The sequence below is a fragment of the Rousettus aegyptiacus genome, unplaced genomic scaffold, assembly GCF_014176215.1.
Source record: "Rousettus aegyptiacus isolate mRouAeg1 unplaced genomic scaffold, mRouAeg1.p scaffold_m13_p_13, whole genome shotgun sequence".
In the NCBI taxonomy this organism is placed as follows: domain Eukaryota; kingdom Metazoa; phylum Chordata; class Mammalia; order Chiroptera; family Pteropodidae; genus Rousettus; species Rousettus aegyptiacus.
This window is the reverse complement of record NW_023416288.1, coordinates 40,411,728-40,436,307: the sequence shown is the minus strand read 5'-3', so window position 1 is coordinate 40,436,307 and position 24,580 is coordinate 40,411,728. Positions and strand designations below refer to the sequence as shown.

At 40.8% G+C, this 24,580-nt stretch overlaps 1 protein-coding gene and 1 pseudogene across 4 annotated transcripts in view; both read left to right on the top strand.

Annotated features, from left to right (window-relative positions):
* The window catches only part of HERPUD2 (HERPUD family member 2), a 29,252-nt gene extending 11,339 nt beyond the window's left edge, over nt 1-17,913 (top strand). Inside the window, exons 3-9 of one of the 4 annotated variants that reach the window (XM_036230472.1) lie at nt 1,170-1,247; nt 4,022-4,135; nt 6,580-6,734; nt 12,558-12,680; nt 15,092-15,415; nt 16,068-16,182; nt 16,665-17,913. In XM_036230472.1, coding sequence (XP_036086365.1) covers nt 1,170-1,247; nt 4,022-4,135; nt 6,580-6,734; nt 12,558-12,680; nt 15,092-15,415; nt 16,068-16,182; nt 16,665-16,826 — 1,071 coding nt within the window. In that variant the 3' untranslated portion in view covers nt 16,827-17,913. The remainder of the gene's footprint in view (nt 1-1,169; nt 1,248-4,021; nt 4,136-6,579; nt 6,735-12,557; nt 12,681-15,091; nt 15,416-16,067; nt 16,183-16,664) is intronic. The other 3 variants (XM_016159956.2, XM_016159962.2, XM_016159970.2) reach the window with 3 other exon arrangements.
* Nucleotides 17,914-19,183: 1,270 nt separating this feature from the next.
* Nucleotides 19,184-19,302, top strand: LOC118611031 (annotated as a pseudogene).
* The last annotated feature ends 5,278 nt before the right edge of the window (nt 19,303-24,580 follow it).

Sequence of the window (24,580 nt, the reverse complement as noted above, 5' to 3'; positions counted from 1 at the left end):
GGCATTTTGTACCTGAAAGCAAGGTTGCTATTTGAGACTACAAAGGTCATGTCAGAATGACACAGGAGCCAACTTGAAGGGACACCTACTGACCAAAAATGGTACAGTTTGAGGTCTGAGAAAAAAACGGCAGCCAGCGCATTGAACGACATAAAATTCCACAAGCTCATAATGATATTTAAACCAGAACCATTGAACTTTGGTACCTAAGGACTCCTGAACCACAGTATGACATTTTCTATTATGATCGTTTTTAATATAAGACCATTTTTTATTAGCCATGCCACATATATATAGTCTATTTAAAAATTGTTATAGTTTTGTTTGAATTTGGCATAATTAACAGTTGTTGATATAGCTTCTATTTTAATTGTTTTAACAGACTTCAAGGAATGTTTGCCTGTTTCTCAATTATGAAATAGGAGGTCTTCTGGGGACTATACATAAATTCTTTAATTTTAAATATTTTAATGCTAGCAATAGGAACATTCAGCAGATTCATCATAAGTACAAAACAGAGCAGAGATAACCAGAACATATTTATTATTTTTGGTTGCATATAGAGATGGCAACAGAATCTCTATACTTGACTTAATTTTTCTTTAGTCTTGTGATTTTGAAAAATGTGCAAAGGTATTTATGAGAGTGTCAGTAATAATAAAAACTAGAGTAGTTACCTAAAGCCGTAACTAAATCCAAGTGGCTCTTGAATTAAAGCCAATAACTTGTCCTGCATGATATTAATAAAGGAGAAACTAAATCTTACATTTAAGTAAATCTTACATTAATTAAAAAAACTGACAAAATGATGCAAAATAACTCTGGTGAGCTTGAAATTTTATTCCATGTTAATAGAAGGTCAGCCACCTTCTCATTGATAGCCTGAAGATTTTTAATAATAGTCACACATGCATTGCATTGTGGCTGAAAAGACAGATTTCCAATTTACCTTTTTTCTGTTTTTAAAGAAATTAATAAACACACTACCCTTTACAGAGCTCTTACGTGTTAAGTGGAATTTGGAAAAATAAAAATTTTAAATTATGTCAGTTTTCTGTTTATTTGTGCCTAAAGAGAGTTTACTTTACTCATATTTAGGCATGTTATTCCCAGCCTTCATTTTGTATGGTTAGAAAAAGTTGAATTCTTTTCTTTGTCCCATTTCTTAGTTGACGAAGGATCAGAGATTGGTGTATTCGGGCAGACTGCTTCCCGATCATCTGCAGCTGAAAGACATTCTCAGAAAAGTAAGCAGATTTCTACACTACTTGCTACCAGACACAGAGTGTAAGAGGAGCTATGTTGTGAAACTTTGTTGATCTCCACCCAGTTCAGTTTTAGATACTTAAAATGAACCCTTTTGGGTGGCCCAACAGGTAACGTGAACCAGAAAGCAAAGAATATAATGAGAGATTCTGATTAGTTTAGGTAGCAGTTTTGTATATCTGTCTGAAAGCTAAACCTGAAATAGGATTATCTATTTGTGTTCAGATATTTGTCATCTTGTATAAGAAAACACTATCGATTTGTCAGCGGTACAGGTGTTCAGGTAGTGGTAAAGGGTTTTCATTGATAACAGTCTCCTCTCTTTTATCCCCTTTGACCAAACTGCATGACATTTCAATACGAGTTGCTTGGGTTAGGAGTTTAATTTTAGGACAAGAAGTAGAAGGAAGCCTGACTGGCTTATCAGTTAGCGAACTTCGAAAGCTGGCACTTCAAGCTAAAATGTATTTCAGTATCGTTTTTTGACAATCAGCCTGAATGCTAGTTTTTTAAAGGGCAGCTTTTAGCTCATGTTCATTTTTGGGATTTATACTTTTTAGAACTTTTCTGCGTCTGAGGTACTGTTTTTTATTTGTGAATGTAGCAGAAGTGAATAGATAGCTTTTATTTTTTGCCTTAGATCTTTGATTTAATTTTTATTGTTGTTCTAGATATCCCTGATCTGGTTAGATCTATATCCTCTCCTGTATACTGGTCTACTCCTTCTGTGTAGATAGTTGACATTGTAGCTTTGCCAGCATGACTCCTTGGTGTCATTTTCATTTTAATCACGTAGTTTCAGGTTGCCAAAATGGTTTAGTAACCTCTCTCTCTTAAAAATAGTAGTGTTCGCACCAGATAGTCCCTTCTTCCCTTTCTTTTTTAGTGCATTTTAGGTCCACAGCAAAATCGAATGGAAGGTACAGAGATTTCACATGTTTCCTGCCTGCACACGTGCACAGCGTCCCCCACTAACAACGCGCCATATCAGAGAGGTGCATTTGTTACAGCTGGTGAACCTTCAATGACACATCGTTGTCACCCAAAGCACGTAGTTACATTAGGGTTCGCTCTTGTACATTCTGCGGGTTTGGACAATACATAATGACACATGTACACCATTATAGTATCATACAGAATCGTTTCACTACCCTAAAAATCCTCTGTGCTCCACCTATGCATCCCCCCCCCACTTTTATGCTTAAAAGCCTTTCTGCTGTATGCTCTTCTGCATAGAGATTTATTGTTTTAACTGAAGGATAGCTAGAGTCTACACACAAGTCCTTTTTAAAAGGTTTTTGTTACCTGAAATGGGTTCTCACCAGAAGACTTAGAATAAAAATGCTCCAATCAGAGGACTGTTGTGTTCCTTATATAAAAACGTTTTGAATAATATGTTTAAACTTTGAATAGACCTTGAACTGTTTTTTGTTAAGGTCAGGATACTCCTCCTTTTTTTCAATTAAATTCTGCCATTAGCTTTATCTGTTTAGTAATAAAATGTTTTACAGAAACAGTCCCCAAAGGTGAATGAATACTGTGAATTAATTGTGATGAATATGACCTTTGGAACTAGGTTTCTAAGGGTGAGCATTTTATGCTTGGTTGCTTTTTAATGTTCTGCATTCCGAAGCCCAGGGGACGTTGTACATCAGGTGTGCCTTCTACCTGCCTGCTAGGCACATCTCTGGGAATGCCTTTTCTTACCATTCTAACCCCCCATTAACGCCTTTCCCCAAACTCCTAAAGCAGTGGCTTGTGTGTCTCGGCTCTGTGCAGAAGTCTTATTTCCCTAACTGTGCTCTCAGAGTGCTAGTCTGACCTTCTAACGATGTCACGAACCTCCCTCAGCGGGGGGGGGGGGGGGGGGGGGGCGACTCTTACTCTTTCTGGGATTCACTTCAGAGTTAAGCACAATTTTAGATTTATGGTAGGCGGTTGGCAAATTCTTAGTTTTTAGTAGCTTCGTTTCTCTTTCTCACAACTGGGTATCTTTATTTTTCTTCCTACCCCCTTTTCTTTATCACTTGTTTTTTTCTTTTTTAAAAAAATCGCCGAGCTACCTGTGTTCTTCTCTGCCCTTCTTTATTCTCTTTCTTTTCACCCTCTTATTTACTTGTTTCATGCCTAAGTATAAATATATTCATGAAATCACTAAACTAAAGTGCCAATTCTATCTGTTATTAGACTATTTTCCTTCATAGTTGTAGGTCTATGAAAACACTTAGACTATTTAAAGAATATAGTTCAAATATATGCCTTATATAAATATAAGTGTGGTAGATAAAATCAGTTTTTGACTTAAAAAATAGGCGATATATCATCTTGATAAAATTAAGGCAAATGAGATTATAGTGAAGTGTTTATTATAGCTGCAAAGTCTTAAGTAATGGAAGTAGTTTCACTACTTGAAGTTTGTAGGTCTAAGCTTCGATGTGACTTACAGTTCTGATATGAAGTGGCTAGATGTTTTTATATTGAAATAATCACATGGACTTGAAGCACTGTTTGCTTCAAGACTCCTTAGTATACAAAGTAATCATTTTTTTTATATAATGATTACTGAGTATTTAAGCCATTTACCACGCATGGAGAAAATATCAAACTCAAAAGGGCCCCAAATTGTAAAATGGTAAATTTACCGTCAAATGACAATTCATTACTAATAAAATTAAGTATTTCAGCTTAGCTACTAACTTTTTAAACTGTACATTTTCCTGTACTGCCCTTTAAATGTACTCTTCTTTAATTTTAGCAAGATGAGTATCATATGGTTCATCTAGTATGTACTTCTCGGACTCCTCCCAGTTCTCCAGAATCCAGCAGCAGTAGAGAAGGTCATGAAGCATTGGCATCCAGCAGCAATTCTGTGAGTCATTTTGGGAGGCGTAAACATTGAAGTTTTCCGATGATCTTTTTTTGCCTCCAAAAACTAAGTGAAAAACAGAACAATTGGAGCTTTTGGGTTATCAGATTGTGTTTTGAACAGCTTGAGTTAGGCATTTAAACTTTGTTTTTAGAGATACAGTATACAGTGTTATCCCATGAAGCCTATTCCCCATGAGTTATAATTTGCCGTAGGGTAGGTCAGTAATAGATCCAATTTTCAGGGGTGTAATTACTGAAATACTTAAAAACAGATTTATGATATGGTTATGTACTGTGAACTCTTAAGGTAAAGTTTCAGAAATATTTAAGGTGTTTAATATAGTATATTTTATTCAAAGTAGATTAAATTATTAAAATTTTAAGTATGCTAAATCTTCTTGAAGTAGATAGCTTGGTCAGGAATTTTTTTTTTTAAGTAATGGGATTTGGGCATTCATTCCAACCGCAGGAGAAGTTACCTGTGCAGCTCTTTCCGACTCTGGTGTTCATTTCTCCCTACTTATTTTTTTCATCTACCTAAAATTGTTTTGGACATTTTTCTTGCTAGGTGAACTTTTCAACTTAGACATACTCTATGCATTTTAAAGACACTGTCCAAAATCTTTTTATGTTGAAATTATTTTTGGTTTCCCAGAAAAGCTTTATATGGTACCTTAGGCGTTGAGACAAAAGAATTGGATGAGTAGAAGCTTGGCTTAAACTTCTTGGGCAGGGAACTTTTATACTGCTAAATAGACTTCCTTTTTGTCAATAATCTAACCAAAACTTTAAGGAGAGGGATGAGTGGCAGAGGTGATAGCTAGCTGAAGGATTTTCCAGTAGATACTAGTTAACTGCTTTTTAAAGAACTAGATCCTCTAGTTGCTAGTTGCTATATTTAATTAGTATGGCCTCCATGGTAGGTATTCTCTAATAGCAGTCATGGGAATTTAGCTTACATTAAACTGCAGTATGTTTTGTCTATGAACCCAGGGGTCTTGATAAACTTCCTATCTTGCATAAGAAGGGACAACATTGGCATCAGACTAAAGTTCTGTATTTAGTCTTCAGACAGTTACATTGCTCTAGTTTTTGTTTAGAAAGAATCCTCTGACTTGTGGTTCCTCAGCCATGATTTCATGTCACCAGTATATTCACATTTCTTGAGGCATCTTATGAAAATCTCAAAAGTTTCAAAGGAAAACGAAGTTGAATTCCCCTTAATTTTTTATGGCTGAGAAATTTCAGTGGGATTGAAAAATGTCTTAAAAAATCTAGTCGTGAAAGTTACCTAATAAGGTCAGAGATCATTAGTTTTAGAGAAATTAGGCCGTGCTGCCCAATGGCTCGGCCTTTCTTTGAACTACCTTTCTCATGTCCTTTTAATGAGAAATTTGCCCTAAAAAGGAGCCTTTTTCAGTGTATTACTCTAAGAATCAGACTCCCTAGTAATATATTTGGTATCTATTTTGTGTGGAGTAACACCCTAAAGAAAGCTTTTGTTGTTAGTTTCGCAAAGACCAGTGTCCCTGGGGCCTTTCCCACACAGGACTTAGGGAGGTATTCAAGCTAGAAGTCCTCCTGTCCATGGGAAGACCTACAGGTAGAATACAATTTAACACACCTGGAGGGTGTTCAGATTACACTGTCCCTTGCTGTTTAAAGTGCAGGAACTATAATTTATATAAAATCGAATCGTGTTTTAAATTTATACAAGACACTTGGCAAACTCTTTCCAAAGAGCAGCAAATTCAGGTGATCTTCAGGGGGTTGTGCTGTTTCAGGTTGCTGAATCCGTGAGTTCCCGGCATCATCGGAGTGAGAATTTTAAAATCCTGATTGGCGTCTTGTTCATTTTTTAAAAAAACAATATGTGTTGGTGATTTCTATAAATTAACAGAAGTTTAGAATTGAAGGAATCTTGAATATGTATTTCTATCTTATTTTTTGTAGGAAAGTGAGACTCAGAGGTTAAGTGAAATTTTAAGGTTACGTTCCTTGTTCATGTCGGAGGTAATGCCAGATCCTGGATCCTCTGACTCCTAGCATGTTCCTCATTTCGAACCAGTGTGTTACTAATAGCATGTTGTACAGCACCTGACACACAGTAAGTGTTTAAATGACACAGTAATTACTACCGTCATTGAGCACTTCCTGTGTTTTAGGCCTGTGGAAAGAGCTGTGCGTGTGTTAATTTAATCTACAATTTTATATCCTTTTATTTCAGATACAGTTATTTCATTACTTAGCCTTTTCTGGTTGAGAAATGAACTGTTATATAATTAAGATCTACTTATACTGGGTACAAGATTCAAATTAGTTAATTTCCAGAAAATTCACTCTTTGCAGAGGGATTTCATAAATACAGTTTTAGCAATGTGTCTATAATCTCACAATCATAATGAATTAAATCTCCTTGAAAAAAATATCCATTTCTGTTTGCAGAGTTCAGATCAGTCAGGATCAACAACTCCATCACCCAGTCAAGAAACCTTACCATTAGCTGCCAGTTCTTCCTCAGAAGGACTGAGGCACCGCACCCTTCCACAGGCACAAACCGAGCCAGCACAGAGTCATCGGTTCCCATATGTAATGCAAGGGTGAGTGAAAGGGTGAGTGGTAGCCGTGGGCCACTGAAAATCTGTCACTCGTGACTTTCGTGCTAGCCCTGCGCGGTAATCAAAGTACATTTGAAGTTTATTCATATAACTGGTTGTGAATTTTGAGAATGAGAAGGTTGAGCAGAGCAGTGCTTTCGAAAGCTGGTCATACATCGAAATCATCTAGGGCAGTATTTTTTGTTTTTAATGTTTGCGCTAGTCACCTGCGTATCTGGTTAAGATGCTGGCTCTGATTCACCAGGTCTGATGGGGCCTGAGATTCTGTACTTCTGACAAGCTCCCTGAAGATGCCGATGCTTAATGATTACTACAAACCCAAATTTAGTTATTGGTAAAAAACAATGTTCTCAGGGTGTATGTACAGTATAAATAGTAGCTTAAAATACTTTTAATTTTCTCACAGTGATTCTTTTCCTCTCTTTTTGCAGAGTAAGATAGTTCAGTTCTCTCAGTTTGTGTGGAGTGACTTATTTGGTGGCAGTAGTGGAAAGTGAGAGTATTATGCATGTGATAAACGTGGAAGAATGTGTAACAACATATGAACAGTAGTTAGCTCTGGACAGCAAGGTTTTTAACTTTCTCCTTTTGTAATAAATAAAACAAAGCTTACAAGATTGCAGGCCCTGAGAATAAGACCTTAGATACTTTGGAAAAGATTAATAGTTTCTCTAAACTAGACTATTGAGGAAATCGACAAACGTGACAGGCAAAGGCATTCGCCTCTTAGCAGTATATTAAAAAATTTACAAAAATCTGAAATAGTGTCTATTTTGTCAAAAGTGAGTGTTCAAATGATGAGCAATAAACTCTTTAAAGATATTTGAGCTTCACTTTGGGAATCTATTACTAGATAAATAATGTGTGGTTTTAAATCAGGAGGGCAGTGTAGCTTAGTGGCTGTACAAATTCCGGAGCCAGCCTGCCTCGGTTTGAGTTTTGGCTCTGTTCACTGACTAGCTTGGGCAAGTCTCTTCCCTACTTTGCTTCAGTTTGCTTATCATAATAGTACTTATCATACAGAATTTCTGTATAGATTAAGGGTTACACCAACTTTGTGGTCTAAGTATGAGGAGAAGGAGGCTTAAAAGTTATGTAGCTTGCTTCAGTGGTCAGTGGCAGAACTAGAATTCAAATCCGTATCTGACTTGAAAGTTTGTATTCTTAACAGTCTTGTTGAAATGACTCTATTTTGTCTGTTCTTTGTTTCATTATTTTTTTTCTAGGTTGCCATTTGTATTTTGACTTCATTCGTAATAGTGATACTTGTCTCCCTCTTCCCTCCCACTTAAAAGTTTTCCCTAGGCAGATCTACTGGTCAGAGTTTAAGTATTGGTGACTGAGTAAGCTAATCTAATTTGTATAAAGATGTCATGACTTTATTCACTGAAAATTTACTTTAGAATTTGCTGTAGGCTAGGCATTGAAGGCAGGAAAATGAATCATGTACTTGCCCTCATGGAAGTAGGTCAGATAGGCAGATAAATTACCCAGCACTGATGTGCTGTAACGGTCTTGAAAACAGTGCCCTGGGAGTCTGGAGGAGGAAGTGACTCTCTCTGCTTCAGGAGCTGGGGAGGGCTTCGTAGGTGGCAGCGTAGGAGCTGAGTTTAAGGGAAGGTCAGCAGGGAGAACCAAGCAAGCGCAGAGTCTTGAAGAGGCACCTTCTGGGAACAAAGTGGTGATTCCGCACAGTGGCTGCATCGCTGTGTGGAGCGGTGGGGAAAGAAAGCTTAACAGGTTTCCTGTGAAAGAATTTGTTCTTGATTGTTGAAGTTTCTAGTTCCTTTCATCTCCTCTTCCTTATAATTCTGAACTCCAAAAACATCCCATGGTTATCTTTTGGGATAGCTCTCAAGCACGTGTTTGTAAATAACAGCATTTCAAGGTCTTTGTTTTGTCTCAATCTCTGTTGTAATCCATCATTTCTCTGTGTTTCCATGAACTTCCCCTGCCCCCCTTTTCCGTGTTTACTTTTTATCCAGTGGTTCCAACTGGTTCGGCCTATGTGAAAGGAGTGAAGGGCTGCCAGGTCTGTGGTCACTTGGCTCCTCCCACGTGTGCATGTGAGCAGCTTTCTCACTCCCTCAGGCCAGAGGGAGAGATGGCCTCTTACTTTTCTTCTTTGCATAAAGAATATGGCATTTTAGATGGAGACAGACATATTATGCATTCTAAACACTTACACTTTTCCTGTGTTTCTGCTATTATCTTTGACTCTGTTTGCCAAAAAAACCCCCCAAAACCCGAACCCCTCCACTTAATTATTTTGAATCATAAAAGCAACATATGCATATTAACGAGATTATAAAAAAAAAAACAATAAAGGGAGGGGGAAAATTACCCCTGTCCAATCATCTAGAGATAACTGTTTGTTAACATTTACTATTTCCTTCCAGTATCCTTTTCTTAGCAAATGTTTTTAATATAATTGTAATTTTTACCATATTAACAACATGTTTTCATTTAATGTTGAAATAATAGTTTAATTAAGTGAAAATTTCAAGTTATTAGATTAAATAGTTGCACCTAATCAATACTTCATTTTGGTGTTTTCTTGTGTTCACATGAAGTCATTCAGGATGTTTATCGTGCTGAATGCTGGAGATATAACAGGTACAGCCCCATTCCCTGTTCTTTGGAACAGAGTCTGGCCAGAGACACAGGAGAATGAACAGGCAATTTCTGTTTTTAGTTGTTATAACAGGTAATACATGTGAACAGTACCATTTTGTTTAAATGATTTGTTTTCTGTGTATTATTCCAGGGATAAACTGTGTTTAACACGTGTGTGTATGTGTGTGCTTGCACACTGGGTGGATGTATTTAACACAAGCAGTAGCATACTTCCTGTACATACTGGCCTACATTTAATTGTTCTGCTAAATATATTAGCATTGTCCCATTAATAAGAGCTGTCCTATTCTTCATTAAATGCACATTGCTTAGATTGCTATGTTTAACGAATCAGTCCCATAGTAATATGTATATAGAGAGAGCTCTCTCTGTGTTTATAGAGCTCTTTGTATATATACATTAAACAGTCAGTATTTTTGTTCATTACTTTTTAAACTAAAACAATTTTAAACGTTCACAGAGTATAGAAAATATTAAAATGAACTTCCATTTACCTAACACCCAGTTTCAACAACTGTTAACGGACTCCCATTCTTTATCTATTCGCCCGTCGCTCCTCCTTTTTTCTCTGGCTGGAGTATTTTTAAAACAAACCGACATATTTCATCTGTAAATACTATGTGTCTGTAACAGATAAGCTAAAGACTATAAAAAATCTTAATCACAATACCATTAGAACACTCAACAAAGTTAAAAATTCTTTAATATTATCTAATACCCAATTCGTGTTCACTTTTCTGTGATTGTCTCAAATGTGTTTTTATAATTTTGATTGAATCACTTTAAAATCAGTGTTCAGAGAGGTTGACATACTGCATTTGGTTGGTGTTTCTCGAGGCTCTCCTGATCGAATCCCTTATCCTCCCCTCCAGTTTTCTTTTCTTTTTTTTTTTTTTTTTTTGCTTTATGCCTTTTCTGTTGTTCTGTGTAATTTTCCACAGTGGTCTCTCCCCATTATATTATTTTTTGGTTTATATTTCACTGTTTTTCTTTGTGAAAATTCCAGAAAGTGTGTACACACACATACACAGACACATAGTACATACATATAAGTATATCTTCTTTCTAACAAAGGATAGCATATTATGCATATTTTTCTTTTAAAAGAAGAACTTTGCTTTTAAACCAAATATCACTTAACAGAACATCCGGGAAATCACTCCACTGAAGTGTATAGGGATGTTGTTCCTTTTTACATCTGCACTGAGTATAAATCATGACCTCCAGTCTCCTGTTGGTGAATATTTGAGTTATTTCCAGTCTTTACTATTAAAATAGTGTTGTGATGAATACCCTGTGCATTCGTGGTTTCACATTTTTGCCAGTTATATTTAGGATTGATGCTAGATGTAGAAGTGGGTCAAAGTTGATAGCTCAGAGAGTAAATGCCTTCATGGTTGTGGAATTTCAGCAGTTTCAGCATGGTGACAAGTTCTGTGGTACGGTTCCGGCTGTCTCTTTAATCGTGAATTATTGTCCCAGTCTCCAGTCTCTCTGTTATTAGGGGAAAGGAGGCTTGGCTTGGGGGTAGGCTGAGCGTGTGGTTCCCAAGAGGGCTGAGTATGTACAAAGGGCAGAGGTGTGAAATTTTTTCCATATTTCATATTTCTTTAAGCTAATTTTCAGAAGCAGAATAACTTGGGTAGTTGGGTATAAGTGAACATTTTAAAAAGCATTTAATTTTGTAAAATTTTTTAAAGGCTTATTCCAGTTTATCCTGCTAGTAATAGAAGAGTCAGTTCCATTTGTATCCTTGCCAGTACTGGATATTGTTAGACAGGAGGGAAGTTTGGGGAACGTGTCGGGGAGTTGGCGCCTCCCAAGAGCTTCTGAATTAGGTTTCTATAACCAGTTATTACCAATTATATGTTAACAGTCTTTAGAATATAAACAGTTTCCGTGAATTTATTAATTCTTGTCTCACCCACAGGAGACCAAACTAATATCAGCTAAAGATAAAATTAAGTAATATGAAAGAGAAAATTCATAAATTCTCCATTTATTTTTATGTTTATCTCTGTAGCTATCTTGATGTATGTGACCTTCTGTAAATCTCACATTACACACTCTGAAGTCATGTTCAGAGTTATGGGTTGGGGAGAGTAAAAATAAAAATAACTAACATACTGAGTACAGACTACCAATCCTATGAGAAAGATTCTATTAGTCCCATTTTAAGGATGGGGCAACTGAGGCATAGGGAAGTTAAATGTGACCTTCCACAAATTTACTAAATAGTAGGTTAATCTACTTCTAGAATGCATATATAAATGGAATATTACTCAGCAGTAATTAGAATAAAATCTTGCCATTTGTGACAACATGGATGGACCTAGTGAAATAAGACAGAGAAAGACAAATACCATATGGTTTCATTTATATGTGGAATCTTAAAAAAACAAAACAGATGAATAAACAAAACAACAAAAGCAGACTCAGAAACAGACAAATTGATGGTTGCCGGAGGGGAGGGCAGGGTGGGGGGGGGATGGGTGAACGAGGTGACAAGACTACGCGCAGTAATATGGTGGTGACTTTGCACAGTGACAGAAGGCAGTGGACTTCGTGGAGTGATCACGCTGTAAGGCATGAAACTGTGGAATCGCTGTACTGTACACCTGGAGCTAATGTTATGTCGTATACCATGTAGACTTAAAAAAATGCATATTTGCTGCTAATCTTAGTTCTTTTAAAAATATTTCACAATTTTTTGTAATGTTCATTTTTTTACAGTTGATAGGTGCTATGTTTTTAATAATATTTTATTACTAATGTAAAATGTCATCTGGCTAGTTCTCCCATTCCTCAAAATATTTTGCCATAAAGTTTATTTTAGGGTTTGGCTCTTAAGGAGAATGTACTCAAAGTGTAATGAAAATATTTTTGACCTTTTGTGCCAAAATAAGAAGATAGCAGATGTTCAGGCTTGCCACACATTTTTGTGGATGATTTTTTAATTTTCCCACTAAAACCGCGCTGAAGTGTTAGTCGTTCTGCGTACTTGGGGTCAGGGTCATCTTCTAAGGAATTTGAAGAATATTGAAAATAGGTATTTTTCTTTTCAGTAAGGTTTAATACATTTTGTCAACTTGTTCAGAGATGAAAATGTAGAGAAATGCTTGCAACCGCTAGAGCATTAAACGGCGACTCTTGCTCTCCCCGCGGCAGAAACGTGGACAACCCGCCGGCCGCGCCCGGCGTGGCGGCCGCGCTCCCGGCGTACCCCGCGCTCAGCCCGCTGCAGCTGCTGTGGTGGCGGCAGATGTACGCGCACCAGTACTACCTGCAATAGTAAGTCCGCCGCGCGCCCGGGGCTTTCGCCGACTGATGCGTTGCACGAGCTCTCAGAAATTATTACGGAAAGGAGGGCGCCGGCATCTCAGCAGATAGCCGCATTTTAAATTATTTGGCCAAAGGAACAAGATCTCAGATCTCAGTTATATTTAGCAGTATTCAGATGTTTTCTTTAATAATTTCATCTATTTAAGAGAACTTAGGAGAGTTGCACCGGAGGGCAGCAAATCTACGTGAAGAGGCCGGAAGGTGAATGAAAAGGGGGCGAGAGCGAGGCTCGCTGCCGCCCGGCCCGCGGTGGCCGCCGTGCTCTCTGCGCGGTCCGCAGGCAGTGAGCCTTGCTTTCGGGCCGCACGGCACAGTCTCCGCCCTGAGTAGTTTCTCAGCCTTCGCTCTTCTAGACCTCCTGTGTGTTCATTGGACATTCCCAGCTTCTCTAGAATGTTCTGCTCTCCTTGTTTCTGCGATTCCCTTCCCCTCTTCATTCTTCGTATCTTTCCCATCACTCACATTGTGTCCTTCAATAACCCACTTTTTTCTTTTTCTAAACATTAACATTCCTTGTTCAGGCAGCCATATTCGTGTACTTTGTGCTCCTCTGACACTCAGTCCTGTTGGGAAGACAGGGTTGGGCCCTGGGCCAGTCCTCGGGGATTTCTTCCTGCGGTGGCCTAAGTTGGCAGCTCTCCACCGACGACTCCCAATTCTCCATCTCCGGTTCGTCATCCTGTATCTTCAGTTTTGAAAGATTTCCACAGGGAAACCTGCCTTTCAATCTATCTAAATTCAGTATGTCTGAAATTTGATTCTGCCATCCTCACGAAGTGCGCTCTCCTTCCTGACTTCCTGCCAGTGATGCTGTCTCTTCGAAACCCTTCTCCAGGCTCTTAACCGTAATCAGTTTTGCCTATGGCTTCCGTTATCTCTGAACCCGTCCTGAGATGAGTGACTAGGTTGTTCCTAGCTTCCGTCTTTCCCCTGTAGCTCACTTCCAGTATTTTGCTCAGGTCTCTTCTTAGTTTAGACCTACTTTTTCGCAGTCGATTTTTCTCCATTTAGGCTCTTACTATGTCTCATCGTACTATTGCCAGGTTAACTTGCTTAACACATACTTGAGTCAGTCATTCCCCATCCGTCAAATATTTGTAACTCTCTTGCCTACAGTGTGCAGTCTGTATCCTACTCTCCCTCTAGACCTTCCTCGTAAAGCTAACCTGCTTTGTGAACTTGATGTCCTATTGTTCCCTTGCACAACCCCAGGCTCGCTGTTCGCACCTTACCTGTTGCTGTGGTAATAGTTACCATGTGAGTAACTGCTTTGTGCCCAGTAGCTACTAGAAGTTTCACACCCCTTGTCTTGTTTATAACCTGACAAGAACTGTGCAGAGTAAGTGGGCGTGTCCTGGCTTGCTACTAAAATTGTATGATTGTATGTATGTCCTTTAACCTCTGAGCCTCACGTTCTGCGTTTAGTGAAATAACTGCCCATGAATCAGAATATCCATGAGGCTGGAGGCGTTTTGGAAGCCGAAATGCCCTGTACAGAATACAAGGCATTAGCATAAAAGCCTAAATAGGCTTTGTAGCCTGGGAAAGTATTTTAAACTTTTTATTGTAGAAGAATTTCAACATATAACAAGATGGAATAGTGAAACTAACCCTGTGTACTCATCACCCAGCTTCAGCATTTCTTAATTCATGACCATCTTCGTCTGTAGCTTTCGCCCCCGTGCTGGATAATTTAAAGCAAATTCCAGATATATTATCATTTTTGGTAGCATTACACAGGAAAATTCTCATTTTCAAGCAGTATAATTATAAGTAAACATTAGGACCACAGTTCTTCGGAAGTTGACAAGAACCTATGGTCAGTGTCCCCAGATGAAGTTCCTAGAAGTCAGGGTTGGGGTAGAGGGGTTGTAGTCTGGAATCTAGTTAATATTTAAAAATACTAATACAAGTAACTGATCACTGACAGCGTTCACAGAGGGTCATGATTAATGTTCATTTTTAGACAAATCCTTCAAAACCTGGCTCTGAGGGAGAGGGGTGGGTGTGGGGATTTTTATTCCATGTCGAATGACAAAAGGGCCATTAGTGAAAAGATCTGAAAAGAGACTTGGTCATTACCTTATAAAGTAACAGTGAAAGAGAAAAGTGATTAACATGGCCAGTCCTGTCTTTCTGCTGCTCCTGCCACCTGGGACTCATGGCTGATCGGCCGATCGCGCCCTCCCGGGCCCCCCCTGTGCGGTGCCAGCCCCCCTGCCCCAGGGGCCGCGGGAGCCGGGCTGTTGCAGGTTGGCTTTGTGAGAAAGGCACGTGGCTGACCCAGGAAGCTTTGACGGGTGTAACATCGTGATCAATTTTTTCTTTTTCTTTTAATGCTTGCTTTGCGACCGTTTCAGTCAAGCCGCCGTTTCAGCTCAGGCCACATCGACCGGCAGCCCAGCCCCGCCCGCCTCGTCGCAGCCTCTCAATGCGGCGCACGTTCCCGGGGAAGAGCCCCCGCCGGCTCCGAACCTGGGGGCCCAGGAAAATCGAGCGGCGAATGAGAACGCGCAGATGAACGCGCAGGGGGGCCCGGTGCTGAACGAGGAGGACCTGCACCGCGACTGGCTGGACTGGGTGTACACGGTCTCGCGCGCCGCCATCCTGCTCAGCATCGTCTACTTCTACTCGTCCTTCAGTCGCTTCGTCATGGTGATGGGAGCCATGCTGCTGGTCTACCTGTGAGTGACGCCCCCGCGCTTCCGGCGCTTGCTTTCAGTGACTGCAGCCGTTGGGCACGGAGTCCGGCATGTGGTCTGTCGCAGATGGGCGTCTCGGGGCTGGCACCGGAGCAGGGCAGGTTATGTTGAGTGAAAGTGTTTATCAGAATTGTCTAGAAACAGATTTTTCCTTTGCTGTCATTTATAAAAATTGTTAATTCAGCTAGACTCGCTCAGTTACTTAAGACTTGAGGAATTTTGTGATGCTCTCTTGCATGAAGATGTTCTTTTTAATTATAATGATCAATAGTAAGTCCTCTACGTACAGGTTGGATTTTTTCTTCATAAGTAGACTAACTTCACCTTGCCCCCCCCCCACCCGTTTCCCCAGGAGTCAAACAAATATCTAGTTTAATTCATTTTGAAAAATATCAGAAAAGGTTTTATGACTCCTGATATGTCTAAATATCTAGCATAGAGCCAGTTAAGCTCATGATAGACTTTTAGATTAAATTGATTTCTATTTTGTTCTCATTGTTTTGAGCGGGGCAATTCTCAGCCAAAAGGGAGATTTGCTCTTTTTATTATAGTTCTAATCATTTTTCTCTTTTAGGACACTAATATTTTATAGTTTTACAAATAAAAACTGTTTTCTCTTTATTTCACCGAACAGACACCAAGCCGGATGGTTTCCTTTTAGGCAAGAAGCAGGTCAGCAGCAGGCTCCTAACCATAACGCCGACGTTAATGAAGGGCAGAATGCAAACAACCTAGAACTTGAAGAGATGGTATGCTAACGAGGTTCTTGTATAATTTAAATACAGATGTGTCCTCAGCACTGTGTGAGACCAGCACGATAAATGAATCTTGAGGTGCTCCATAGTGTTTGTAGAATGACACGCAAAGAAAAGCGAACATAACCTGTGTGGTTTCATCCAGGGGAACGTAGGGTATGATACTGAGTCAGTCATACGTCAGAATCAGATGGGAAAGACTAACATTATTCTTCCCCAGAATAACCTAGAAAGAAAGTTACGCCCATGGCGACTTCGCTGTGTTAACTTGGCAGTTGCCCCTTTGAGCTTAAACACCGAGGGGTCGCCCAGCTTCGGACTTGCCGAGGATTTCTGATGACCGTCATGGGCCGCGTCCCTGCCATGCCCTCACAGGCCCCTTCCTCTAGGGAAGCGCGTGACCCCCTCCTTGTGGGTCATGAGTTGGAGCCAGCCGTGTAATGACTCAGGAGTGTGCTTCTCGTTTTGTTTGAAAGGAGCGTCTTATGGATGATGGCCTCGAAGACGAGAGTGGGGAAGATGCGGGCGAAGATGCCAGCACAGCCCCGCGACCCGGACTGATGGCGTCAGCGTGGTCCTTTGTCACCACCTTCTTCACCTCCCTGATACCGGAGGGGCCTCCCCAGGTTGCCAATTAGACATGAAAACACTGTGCCAGCTGCAGAGGAGGGTCAGGTTTTAGGAAAGTGTTTTAAATAACAGTGCAATTTCAAAAAATTTATTACTTTCTTTCATCATGTACAGAGGTTTTTTTTTTTTTTCTTTTTGCTTTTCATGCATATGAATATTTTAAGCACAAATGGATTACTAAATGTGTGTTTTTTTGAGATCCTAACAGATTATAGTATAACAATATTGGTCTTGCAGGTTTTATTAATTTCAATTATGCATATTACACCACAGACCTATTTGTGCATCTCATTTCTTTAAAGAGCTGCTTCACACATAAGTGTCTATAACTAATAGCCCAGCCCTTCAATGTGTAGTTTGAATACATATATCTATTTTCTGTGAATTATCCTGAAAGTTTTAAACAGAATGACCTCATAGTTTTTATTAAAGATTATTATTTACCTAAAATGTACTAGTAGCATCTTGCCCAACCATAAAGCAATAAATTTCTCAATAATCTTGGTTTTGAAATTTGAATAAATAATGAAAACTTTCTATTTTAAGGGCATGTATCCCATCAATTGGAATTAGTACCTTAAAAAACGGCAGCTCTTCAATGGAATTAACAGCGATATAAAATGTTTGATATAGGCAGTAATTTTATAAAATAAGATATACTGGAAATCATCCCCTGTAATTTTTTAAAATAAAAGGTCAATTATGGTAAACTGTCTTATGGGATATTTGTTTAAACTCTTCAGTAATGTACCCAATATGTACAGAAATATATATAAATTTCAGTAGCTGTCGGGAAGGGTCACTGAAGTGTTCAAGGTCATTTGCACCTCCTTCCGTTCCAGATGGATAACTCCTAGTTCGCAGGTAGCCGGAAGCCTCAACTGTTTTTAAAAAATCCTTGTGAAAGCCAATTTAATATTTCTTAAGGAAGTAGTAAGTTTCTTATAGGGTAGCTAATTAAAATTGAACAAGTGAGGATGGGAGAACTTCCCATGGAAAAGCTTTGTCTCACATGAAATATATTACACAAGTGTGTGTGGTACCAGTACAGTGATACATGATTATGTAACAATAAAATAGGAGATTAAGAAAATAGCCATGAAGTATTCTCTAAGTTGTTTCCTTATGACGATAACTGTGACATAAAGAGATAACTGGTTTACCCTCTGAAAAGTAAAATTCATTTTCTGTTCATAGATGTCAGTCAGGACATCATGATTGAATGTGAATCATTGAACCATGGGGATACTAATAGAAAATATAGATGAATACTTACAGCACTGGGGTGAGGAAATATCTTCGTGGCAGAATCACTGAAAGAGAAGGTTGCTATGTGTATAACGTTCTGACATAATTAAAAGGCAAACGAGTAAGAATAAGATTTTTAAAAAGGGAATAGGTCTTTAAAAATGTCGTTGAAAACACCCCACTAGGAACTGGGCAGGACACACTCTCTTAGCGTGGGCTGCTGACAGAAAGCACGCAGACTCGGGGGCTTGGACAGCTCATTCATTTCTCCCAGTTCCGGAGGCCGGGAAGCCCAAGATCAAGGTGCCGGCAGAGGCGGCGTCTGGTAGAGGCCCGCTTTCCGGTTCGTGGATGGACGGCTGCTGCCTTGTTTGTCCTCAGAGGGCCCGGAGGGCCGAAGCAGGGTCTCTCCCATCTCTTCTTACAAGGGCACCAATCCTAGTCACGAAGGCTCCACCCTCATGCCCTAAGCACCTCCCAGGGACCCCACCTGCCAGTACTAGCCATTGCGGGTTAGGATTTCGACATAGGAATTGGGGGGGGGGGTCCCAAAAATTAAGTCCATAACAGATGAAAATATGGACAATAAACAAAAAATAATGTAACGTGTACAAATTAAAACTTACCGAGTTGGTAAGATAATACTCAGTATTGATGAAACTATAGGTGAATGTAAAATAGTATATAGATTCTCCAAGTTACCAAATTTTCAACATGTGTGCAGAGTCATTCAGTGTCACCCTATTCCCGGAATAAAGATCAGACTCCTTAACTTGGCTTACGAAGTCCTGAAAGGCTGGGCCCTCACCCCCCTCCACCCCCCGAGGCTCGTCTTCCAGGTGCCTGCAACACTGTGGTTTCCTTCTTCGCCCCGCGACCCCGTGCTAATCACTGATCAGGTGTCAGCGCAGGGCCAGCTCCCAAGGGAAGCGGTCCCTAGAGCGCTGCTCTTGTACGAGTCCCCATTGTGGTTTATGTTTGCGTCCTTATTCGTCTCTGTCACAGGATGTGAGGGCCGTGAAGTTGGAGCGCATACTTAGGCTCGTTGTTATGTCCTCAGACCTGGAGGAGTGCCTAGCAGTTAGTTCAGTGCTGAGTGAGTAATTGGGAAAGTACAGCCTCTGGCCATGCCGCCCTGCACAAGCCTGATCCCGCCTGGTCTTGGAAGCTAAGCAGGGTCGGGCCTGGTTAGTCCTTGGATGGGAGACCACCTAGGAAGACCAGGTGCTGTAGGCATAAAAAATAAAAACATAATGGATTGTAAACTGATAAGGCCCTTACAATCTGTGAGGTCAACCAAGGGTTGCCTTGCCTAAAAAACTAAATAAAATTTTAAAAAGAAAAATGTATACGCTTTGAATTATTGAAAGTTTGAAAGGCTATTGTGCATAAGTGAGATTTAGCTTTTCAGATATTCCCTGTATTGTTTATAGTAGGAAAAGAACTGACCGATAAATTCAACAGGGAGAGCTTTGTGTGGATGTTTGTACCGTTTGGGTCCAGGATTAGGGATGGCTTGTTTCAGAGCATACAGAGGGAGGATCTGGGTTGTGACCTGGGAGCTAAATAAATAAACTGTCGAAGCTGGAAGAAATACTTCCTAGGTCAGACCCTAAAACAGAGCAGATGGGTAGAATAAGAATGCAGAGATAATTACGAGCTTGTCTCTTCTGTTGGGAGTTGGAGAGGGGAGAACTGGAGCTGCAGAATTCATGGAGGGCAGTGGCATTTGTCGAGGGGACACCAGTCTGGAGGGAACAGGCAGGTCTCAGCATCTTTACTGCAGGTTGGGCCTAAGGAGGAGGGTGCTAGTCATAGGCCCTTTTGTGAAGGGGTCTGGCTAAGGGTTCCGAGAACGCTGGAGGGCGTCCCTTGATTTAAAACTCTTATTTTCCCTATGTTGCTAGTTTTCCTCACCTTAGTCTCACTTTTGGTAAGCCTTTGCCAAAAACTACAACCCAGTGTCAGCTGTGTTTTGGACGATTAAAGGAGGAACCGAGCCCATACTGGGGCCACCTGGGGCCGAGAGGGCAGGGGTAGCGCCGAGATGGTGTCCAGATGGCAGAAGAGCAGCAGAGGAGCCCAGACCCTGGTCTCCGGGCCGAGCAGCGGCGAGCGGCAGCCAGGATGGGTTCGCGGGGGGTCGTAAGCACTTCCCAGGGCTGCCCACACTGCTCACGCATCCCAGTGTAGCCGGGACTACATGACCGAGTGGTATGGGCGAGACGGTAAGATCGTGTTGGGGGTCAAAGAAAAGGGTGATCTCGGGGGCTGGAGAATCGGAGACTTCTCACCGTCGTTTGGTGGCGTGATTCGACGCCATCACCCATCATCATACTGACTAGTTTCTCTGGCTCCGACTCCCACATCCCCATTGAAACTTGGGTTTTTAAATGAAGGGAGGAAAGGCCATGTGAGGAGCCTCATTCGTTTAGTCCCAGGGGCAGCTTTTACGTCCCTGTGAGAAGGCCGAGGGGTGCTGGTTTGTATGTCGGCTTCTGTAAGTGCCGTAAATCGGCCCCCAAGCCGTGTTGTGTCTGGGATGTTGTCCTTGTGTCTTCAAGACTGTACCAGGCCCTGGGGCATGCTGTCCTCATGTCCCGAAACCTCTCTGGAGCCCCGATGTGGCTGGCTGACTCGCACTCATGGCGACCTGGGAAAGTGAGAGAACCTGGCTGCGTGGTGGGCACAAAGTATGTTTACCACATCTTGCATCTCGCACATATGCAGTATTTTGGATGCTGCAATGTTTAAACATTTAAAGATAAACATGTTTTGAATTTTTTTTTTTATTGTGGTCAGAACATTTAACATGAGATCTACCTCTTAACAGAGGTATACGATACAGTAGCATTTAAAAACATTTAAAACATTTAAAAACATAAATGATGATGCTTCTTGAACTTTATTGTGGAGCAAAGTGAGCCTTTCATTAAAATCTTTGAAATAAAGTTTTTCTTACAAAGAGAGTCTGGGATAATTAGGGTTCCGTTTCAGAGCACCTGGAGCTTCTCTGCTGTCCAGGGGTCTCAGGTAGTGGAATGCTTTTCCCATGATGAGGCCTCGGCCCTAGTGTGGGGATGGGGGCTTAAAGGATCCGCCCCCTTCCCCAGAGCAAGCCTGGTGGTCACCGCGGCTCCTCCTGGGGGATAAAACCTCTAAGCCCTAGTCTTAGGGGACCAGTTTCATGAGTCTCTTAGCCAAAGCTTACTTCCTTGATCCCGCTGCAAAATCCTGACTCTCACTCCAACTGATCTACTTTTCCAAATGCACATCCCCGCGCCTGCATGAACTATTTCATGTGGCACAGTTTGCCACTCCATCCCAGAGTTCCAAAGCCACAGGAGAATTGGAAAAATTAACATCTGTCTAGGGTCTTTACCAGTTAACTATTCGGCACAGAGGATGCGTAGGGGAGAGGCTGCCGTTGTGTATTATATAGTTAATAAAATTATTATAATGCTTTAAAAATGTTATTACTGACACTTGAACACTGGCTACATTCTTGGGTCTGTGCCAAGTGCTATACCTGCGTTTTAAAAAATCCTTAAGACAAGTCAAGGTAGGTGCTACTGTTACTTCTATTTTCCAGATGAGGACGCTAAGACTCAAAATGGTTAAACAGCCCAACGAAAGTCACGTAGCGTTAGTAAGGGACCAAATCGGGATTTGAACTCAAGTCTGTTTTACTTCAGAACTTGAACTCTAAAGTTAACTATTCAAATAAGGCACGTGGAGAGTTCCGCTTGGGCGATGAGCCTGTTTTGCACCAATTTTTCTGCTGAGAAAATGAGAAAAGTTGGAGAGCTGTCAAGAAAGCAGGGTCGACGACCCGGATGGATGAGGTCTACACTCGGTGCTGCCCTTTCCCTGGCTAATTCAAGCGCGGTGGCCGAGAAGCTGAGCAGAGGTTCTGGAAGACTCGGAACAAAAAGTGGGTCAGGGTGCACCACGTAGCAGTGGCCTCTAAATACCCCACACTTTCTGCTGGGACCCGAAGGGTTACGTGCTGAGTAAAAGAAAACTGAAAACGGGCCTCTCACAGGGACTGAAGCCCAGCCTCAGGTCACCTGCCTCTGAGGCAACTCGCCCACAGCTAGTGGGCAGCCAGAAGCACAAAGAAATCTCCTCCGAGGAAAGATAACATTATGCAATTTCTCAAATCACAATTTTTCAAAGTCTGCAGATAAAAAATAAGTAGTACAGAAATACAAGATTTGACTAAAAATGAGAAAGTGAGTAGAAATGGGCCCTCAGAAAATTCAGATAAGTTCAGTATTATCTGACAGAGACCTTACAATAACTATGATTTAAATGTTCGAGGAGTTAAGTGATGAGATGGAGAAATTTCAGCAGAGAACTAGAAACTAAAAAAAAAAATTCTTGAATCGAAACATAATACAGCCGAAATTGAGAAATCAGTGGATAGCCTTGATAGCCACAGTTTAAGAGAGAATTAGTGAACAGACACTTCGGAAGGTAGCTAGACCGAGGCTGGCGGAGAACAGGGGAGACAATATTTAAAGAGAGAATGGCCAAGAATTTTCCAAAGCTGATGAAGAAGAACAACATTGAGCCACAGGTGTAAGAAATGCTACTGACTTCCAAGTAGGGTTAGTACAAAAAAAAAAAAAAAAAATCACACCTGATTACCTCATGGTGAAACTGCTGCAAACAGACACATTGTAAAAGTAGTCAAGAAAATGTTATTTTTAAAGGTCTAATAGGTGATATTTTCAAAGACCTTGGAAAAAAAAAAAAACTAGCCAACCTGGAAGACTGTCTACAGCAAAAATACCCTTCAAAAATAAATTTCAGTCAAATGAAAATAATTTGTCATGATTGGATAGCACCAAAAGTACTAAAGGAAAAATACTACTGAGCCGAAGGGAAATAAATGATCACAGGTCACAGCTTGGAGGTGCAGGAAATATCGGAAAGCAATGGAAAGGGTAAACATGGGTATAAATCTAAAAAAATATTGATTTAAAATACTTTTATGGTTTGTGGGGTCTTACATGTATAAAGAACTAAAATTCATGACAAAAATAGTCTAAAAGTCGGACGGGAGGCAAATGGAATCAATTATCCTGAGGTCTTTGAATTGTCTTAAAACTGGGAATGGCGAAGGCACTAATTTATATTAGAAATTAATAAAACAGGATGCATATTTCAATTTCTATAATTTTCTAGAAAAATGGAAAACTAAAAAGTGAAAAGAAGGGGAATATAAAACTTAAAAAAAATAATCCAAAAGAAGGCAAAAAAAAAGGAGCTAAAAGAAGCCTAGAACGTATGGGAACATGTAGGAAGCAAAGTACGAAGACCTGAATGCATCGATATCTCCATTAAGCATAAACGGACTAAATGCTACAAGTTAAAGACAGTATTGTCAGCCTGGGTAAAGAACCAGACCTAATTCTGCGAGACTTAAAAACGGCATACTTTAAGTGCAGTCGTCCCTTCATATCCGCAGGGGTTTGGTTCCAAGACCCTCTTACTTCCCCCCACACCCCCAGAATACCAAAACCCACGGGTGCTCACACCCCTTACGACAAAACTGCCTAGTGTTTGCACATAACCCACCTACATCCCCCCGCCCCTGTACTTGAAATCATCCCCAGGTCACTTCTAATACCTAATACAACGTAAGCGTTAATAATAGTTGTGATATTGTATGGTTTAGGGAATGGCGAGAAAAAAAGGGTCAGTTTATCGTGAATGTGCAGCTCGCTGGGGCGTTCACGCTGTGTATCAAGGTCAGACAGGCTGCCTGGGCCTTGCCTCATCCTGGTGATGGTCCAAGAAGCTAACAATCTAGAGGCACCAGACGTGAGTATTTGAAGATAGAGTACGTGTGTGTGTGTGTGTGTGCGCGCGCGCACACACACACACACACACACACGCGCACATGCACGTTCAGGGGAAAACACAAGGAATGGAGCAGAGGCTCTCAAAAGGACAAGAAATGTAGCATTTTCTTTTTATAAAGAAAATGTAAGTGCTGGCTCTGAGCTTACCCGCCCCCAGCAGCTGCTTTTTTGGGTCAGCCTCATTAAGAAATGCTGTTAATAACAGATCGAACTTAGCAAATCCTCACGGTTCTAAGTGCTTTGCATATGCACTGATTTTATCTTCATGATGGCGGGTAGGTATCTTGATTACTGTTTCTATTTTACAGATGCGAAAACCAGCCACTGGCAGAGCCGGGTTCAGGCGAGGCCACACCCCGCCAGCGTCTCTGCTCTAAGCCATGCACTGTGGCCTCTGGACTTTACAGCTTGCCTGACTCTTTGGATAAACGTTATCATACCTCTACCAGGTCGTCGTGGAAATTCTGTGTGCCCAGGGGTTAGAGAAGAGCATGAGAGGAAACAGGTGTTGACCGGAGGCCTAAGGTGAACCAGTGCTCATCCAGGTACATTATAACAGCCTTAAACGGAACTGCTATTAGCCTCATTTCGATATGAGGAAAATAGGTTTCAGGGACATTCAGACGGAACAAGTCACACTG